This window comes from Oncorhynchus mykiss, unplaced genomic scaffold (assembly GCF_013265735.2).
Source record: "Oncorhynchus mykiss isolate Arlee unplaced genomic scaffold, USDA_OmykA_1.1 un_scaffold_280, whole genome shotgun sequence".
Classification (NCBI taxonomy): domain Eukaryota; kingdom Metazoa; phylum Chordata; class Actinopteri; order Salmoniformes; family Salmonidae; genus Oncorhynchus; species Oncorhynchus mykiss.
The window spans coordinates 239,001-245,000 of NW_023493734.1; the positions used below are offsets into that span (position 1 = coordinate 239,001).

The 6,000-nt window shown below is 49.8% G+C and overlaps 1 protein-coding gene across 1 annotated transcript in view; it reads right to left on the reverse strand.

Annotated features, from left to right (window-relative positions):
* LOC118948983 (EH domain-binding protein 1-like) overlaps positions 1 to 6,000 on the reverse strand; it is a 94,388-nt gene that overhangs the window by 79,539 nt on the left and 8,849 nt on the right. Inside the window, exon 3 of the mRNA XM_036973642.1 lies at positions 2,374 to 2,497. Coding sequence (XP_036829537.1) covers positions 2,374 to 2,497 — 124 coding nt within the window. The remainder of the gene's footprint in view (positions 1 to 2,373; positions 2,498 to 6,000) is intronic.

Sequence of the window (6,000 nt, forward strand, 5' to 3'; positions counted from 1 at the left end):
TTGTGGAAAACAGGGTGTGGTGACAGTGTGTGTGTGTGTGTGTGTGTGTGTGTGTGTGTGTGTGTGTGTGTGTGTGTGTGTGTGTGTGTGTGTGTGTGTGTGTGTGTGTGTTTTCCAGTAAACAACGTATCCAGCTAAGGCTACTTTATCAGCAGTGGGGGAAAAAACCCTTCAGATTGACACAATGGTATTCACTCCTACAGGGGTAGAGGATATGGAAGGATGAGGGAGAGAGAGATGGAGGGAGACAAGGAGGAGTGGATGTCGAGGGAGGGGGAGGGGGAGAGAGAGATGGAGGGAGACAAGGAGGGGTGGATGGAGAGGGAGGGGGAGAGAGAGATAAAGGGGGAGAGAGAGAGGGATGAGAGAAGGGATAGAGAGAGAGGAAGAGGTGAGAGGGATGGAGGGAGGGAGGCATATGCAACAAACAGAGATGGAGGGAGGGAGAGAGAGAGAGATGGAGAGAAACAGAGAGAGGAAAGATGTCTCGATATAGGAGGAGCAGTAAAATCCTTAATCCCTCCACCCTGGTGTTGCTTTCTCCCCCTCTCTTCTCCCTCTCTCTTCTCCCCCTCTCTCTCCCTCTCTTCTCCCCCTCTCTCTTATCTCCCTCTCTCTCCTCCCCCTCTCTCTCCTCTCCCTCTCTCTCCTCTCCCTCTCTCTCCCTCTCTCTTCTCCCCCTCTCGCTCTTCTCCCCCTCTCTCTTCTCTCCCTCTCTCTTCTCCCCCTCTCTCTCTCTTCTCCCCCTCTCTCTCTCTCTCTCCTCGCCTCTCTCTCTCCCCCCTCTCTCGCTCTTCTCCCCCATCTCTCGCTCTTCTCCCCCCTCTCTCGCTCTTATCCCCCCTCTCTCGCTCTTATCCCCCCTCTCTCGCTCTTATCCCCTCTCTCTCTCTTCTCCCCCCTCTCTCGTTCTTATTCTCTCTCTCTCTCTCGTATCCCCTCTCTCTTTCTTATCCCCTCTCTCTCTCTTCTCCCCCTCTCTCTCTTCCCCCTCTCTCTCTCCCCCCTCTCTCTCCTCCACCCCCTCTCTCTCCCCTCCCCCTCTCTCTCTCTCCCCTCCCCCCTCTCTCTCTTCCCTCCCCCCTTTCTATCTCTCCTCCCCTCTCTCTCTCTCTCTCTCCTCACCCTCTCCTCCCCCTCTCTCTCTCTCCTCACCCTCACCCTCTCTCTCTCTCCTCCCCCCTCTCTATCTCTCCTCCCCTCTCTCTCTCTCTCTCTCCTCACCCTCTCTCTCTCTCCTCACCCTCTCTATCTCTCCTCCCCCCTCTCTATCTCTCCTCCCCCCCTCTATCTCCCCTCTCTCTTTTCTTCCCTTTTTCCGAAGCCCGCTCTGTTGTGAGGATAAATTGTTTAGTAGCAGTAACAGAATGCTAGATTGCATCCCAAATGGCACCCTATTCCCTATAAAGTGCACTACTTTAGACGGGAGCCCTATGGGAGATCTGGTCAAAAGTAGTGCACAATGTAGGGAATAGGGTACAATTTGTGCCGCAGTCCTATTCTGTTATTTCAGTACAGGACTCAATGGAACCGAGCCCCTTGGCTCAGACACCTGTCTGTTTCATGTCTCTACAAGGTTACCCATCAGCCAACGCTTTCCAACCACACCAATCAGCCTGTATGGAAGCCAAAAGATCACACTTCTGAGTGTGTGAGTCTGTGTGTGTATGTTGGGTTAAGTGTGTGTGTGTGTCGCGCTCTCAGTGTGTGTGTTACCTCTTGCATTATTTTAAATGCCCCCCCCTCTCACTTAACCCCCACCAATCATCCACCTCTCCCCTTCTGCTGCATATCATTGAAGACCAGATATGTACTGGGGGAGGGGGGGCTATGCATGGCTGAGCACACTGTTCAATGTGAGCTGAGCAGGCTGGCTGGGCTCCCCCCCCCCACTATCAGGCTGGCTGGGGGCTCCCCCCCCCACCACACTGGTGGGACACTATCAGGCCTGGTTATCATTTCCCATGAAGACTCTCTTATCACCCTGGCCCAGAGAGGTCTCCCCTTCTCTCCCACCCTCGCTCTCCCACCATCTATCCTCCTTCTCCCCCTTCTATCACCCTCTACTCCCACTCTCCCCCATTTCCTCCCCCCTTTTCATATCCACCAGCCAGCCCCTCGTATCGCCTCCCTCCCTCCCTCCCTCCGTAGCTACACAACATTCACTGCTTCAAAGATTCCACACCGCATCCCAAATGGAGCTCTATTCCTTATATAGTGCATTGGGGCTCCATAAAAGTAGTGCACACTACGTAGGGAATAGGGTGTCATTTGGGACACTACAGCCTCACACACACTTCCCCAACTCCGTGAGAGTTTGTGTGAAACGCTCAATTTGCCAAAACAGTTTTCCAGTGTAATTGGGCTTGGTACCTGTGTCCATGAGATAGCGTAGCCTCTTCTCCACGCGCGCCGCCCGGGCGTCGATGTGGCGCTGCTCGCTCTCCAGAGCAGACAGCTCCCCGACAACGTACTGACTGGTGTCTTTGAACGCCTTCTGGTAGAGGGAGAACAGAGGGGGAGACGGGGGAGAAGAGAGAGAAGAGGGGGAGACGGAGGAGAAGAGAGAGAAGAGGGGGAGACGGAGGAGAAGAGAGAGAAGAGGGGGGGACAGAGGAGAAGAGAGAGAAGAGGGGGAGACGGAGGAGAAGAGAGAGAAGAGGGGGAGACGGAGGAGAAGAGAGAGAAGAGGGGGAGACGGAGGAGAAGAGAGAGAAGAGGGGGAGACGGAGGAGAAGAGAGAGAGAGAAGAGGGGGAGACGGAAGAGAAGAGAGAGAGAGAAGAGGGGGAGATGGAGGAGAAGAGAGAGAGAGAGAAGAGGGGGAGATGGAGGAGAAGAGAGAGAAGAGGGGGAGACGGAGGAGAAGAGAGAGAGAGAAGAGGGGGAGACGGAGGAGAAGAGAGAGAAGAGGGGGAGACGGAGGAGAAGAGAGAGAAGAGGGGGAGACGGGGGAGAAGAGAGAGAGAGAAGAGGGGGAGACGGAGGAGAAGACAGAGAAGAGGGGGAGACGGAGGAGAAGAGAGAGAAGAAGAGGGAGGACAAAGAGACAAACAGAAGGAAAGACAGAGGACAGAGAGACAAACAGAAGGAAAGACAGAGGACAGAGAGACAAACAGAAGGAAAGACAGAGGACAGAGAGACAAAGAGAAGGAAAGACAGAGGACAGAGAGACAAACAGAATGAAAGACAGAGGACAGAGAGACAAATAGAAGGAAAGACAGAGGACAGAGAGACAAACAGAAGGAAAGACAGAGGACAGAGAGACAAACAGAATGAAAGACAGAAGACAGAGAGACAAAGAGAAGGAAAGACAGAGGACAGAGAGACAAACAGAATGAAAGACAGAGGACAGAGAGACAAACAGAATGAAAAACAGAGGACAGAGAGACAAAGAGAAGGAAAGACAGAGGACAGAGAGACAAACAGAATGAAAGACAGAGGACAGAGAGACAAAGAGAAGGAAAGACAGAGGACAGAGAGACAAAGAGAAGGAAAGACAGAGGACAGAGAGACAAACAGAAGGAAAGACAGAGGACAGAGAGACAAAGAGAAGGAAAGACAGAGGACAGAGAGACAAAGAGAAGGAAAGACAGAGGACAGAGAGACAAACAGAAGGAAAAACAGAGGACAGAGAGACAAAGAGGGGTTAGAATTCCTCATGAAACAGGAATCACATACAGCATCAAAACATTGTCATTTATTAAACAGGGGAGAGAGAAGAAAGGGAGAGAGGAGGTTTTCTTTTAAACAGAAGTCTTTCATTAGAAGACTGAAAAGGCCCCACGATAATGGCCGCCTTGTTGTTGCTATTGTTCCCTTCTTCTTGTTGTTGTTTTGGTCTCCCTCCGTCTTCAGAGAGCGGTGGCTAGAGATAGACAGCAAAGCTTTACCAGAGAAGAAAGCGACTTTTATTTTAGCGTTTTAGTTCTAGTCGACACACTTGGAAACACTGTAGTCAGAAAAATGGACTTGTTCCCTCCCGACACACGCTCCTCTACCCAAACCTTTTTCTCCTGTGATACACTATTATGCTCCCTCTTGTCCTAATTTACTCAACCTGTATGGCTGGGGTCAGGGGTCACCCCCACGTTTACCTCTGAGTCATTCACACTCGTCCCCATCGCCCTTATGTCAGCCCACATGTCTAGTGCAGGGCTCACCAACACTGTTCCTGGAGAGAGACCCCCCTGTAGATTTTAACTCCAACCCTGTTCCTGGAGAGAGACCCCCCTGTAGATTTTAACTCCAACCCTGTTCCTGGAGAGAGACCCCCCTGTAGATTTTAACTCCAACCCTGTTCCTGGAGAGAGACCTCCCTGTAGATTTTAACTCGAACCCTGTTCCTGGAGAGATACCCCCCTGTAGGTTTTAACTCCAACCCTCCTGTAGGTTTTAACTCCAACCCTCCTGTAGGTTTTAACTCCAACCCTGTTCCTGGAGAAAGACCCCCCTGTAGGTTTTAACTCCAACCCTCCTGTAGATTTTAGAACCAGGTGTTTTAGATGAGGGGTTTTCTTGCCAAGGGACCAATGATATGCTGGTTAACATCCAGGTTAACCAGCAGCCAATTATATGTTAACAAAATAATCACCACATCTCGTCTTATTATCAGGTGAATGATAACGGGTCGTAGAAGTAATCAACATGTAACAGCAACAACTAGGATGAGTTGATACTATGACTAGGATGGTCTACTCTCCTTCCTTAGAGGATGAGGTGATACTATGACTAGGATGGTCTACTCTCCTTCCTTAGAGGATGAGGTGATACTATGACTAGGATGGTCTACTCTCCTTCCTTAGAGGATGAGGTGATACTATGACTAGGATGGTCTACTCTCCTTCCTTAGAGGATGAGGTGATACTATGACTAGGATGGTCTACTCTCCTTCCTTAGAGGATGAGGTGATACTATGACTAGGATGGTCTACTCTCCTTCCTTAGAGGATGAGTTGATACTATGACTAGGATGGTCTACTCTCCTTCCTTAGAGGATGAGGTGATACTATGACTAGGATGGTCTACTCTCCTTCCTTAGAGGATGAGGTGATACTATGACTAGGATGGTCTACTCTCCTTCCTTAGAGGATGAGTTGATACTATGACTAGGATGGTCTACTCTCCTTCCTTAGAGGATGAGGTGATACTATGACTAGGATGGTCTACTCTCCTTCCTTAGAGGATGAGGTGATACTATGACTAGGATGGTCTACTCTCCTTCCTTAGAGGATGAGGTGATACTATGACTAGGATGGTCTACTCTCCTTCCTTAGAGGATGAGGTGATACTATGACTAGGATGGTCTACTCTCCTTCCTTAGAGGATGAGGTGATACTATGACTAGGATGGTCTACTCTCCTTCCTTAGAGGATGAGGTGATACTATGACTAGGATGGTCTACTCTCCTTCCTTAGAGGATGAGGTGATACTATGACTAGGATGGTCTACTCTCCTTCCTTAGAGGATGAGGTGATACTATGACTAGGATGGTCTACTCTCCTTCCTTAGAGGATGAGGTGATACTATGACTAGGATGGTCTACTCTCCTTCCTTAGAGGATGAGGTGATACTATGACTAGGATGGTCTACTCTCCTTCCTTAGAGGATGAGTTGATACTATGACTAGGATGGTCTACTCTCCTTCCTTAGAGGATGAGGTGATACTATGACTAGGATGGTCTACTCTCCTTCCTTAGAGGATGAGGTGATACTATGACTAGGATGGTCTACTCTCCTTCCTTAGAGGATGAGTTGATACTATGACTAGGATGGTCTACTCTCCTTCCTTAGAGGATGAGGTGATACTATGACTAGGATGGTCTACTCTCCTTCCTTAGAGGATGAGGTGATACTATGACTAGGATGGTCTACTCTCCTTCCTTAGAGGATGAGGTGATACTATGACTAGGATGGTCTACTCTCCTTCCTTAGAGGATGAGGTGATACTATGACTAGGATGGTCTACTCTCCTTCCTTAGAGGATGAGGTGATACTATGAC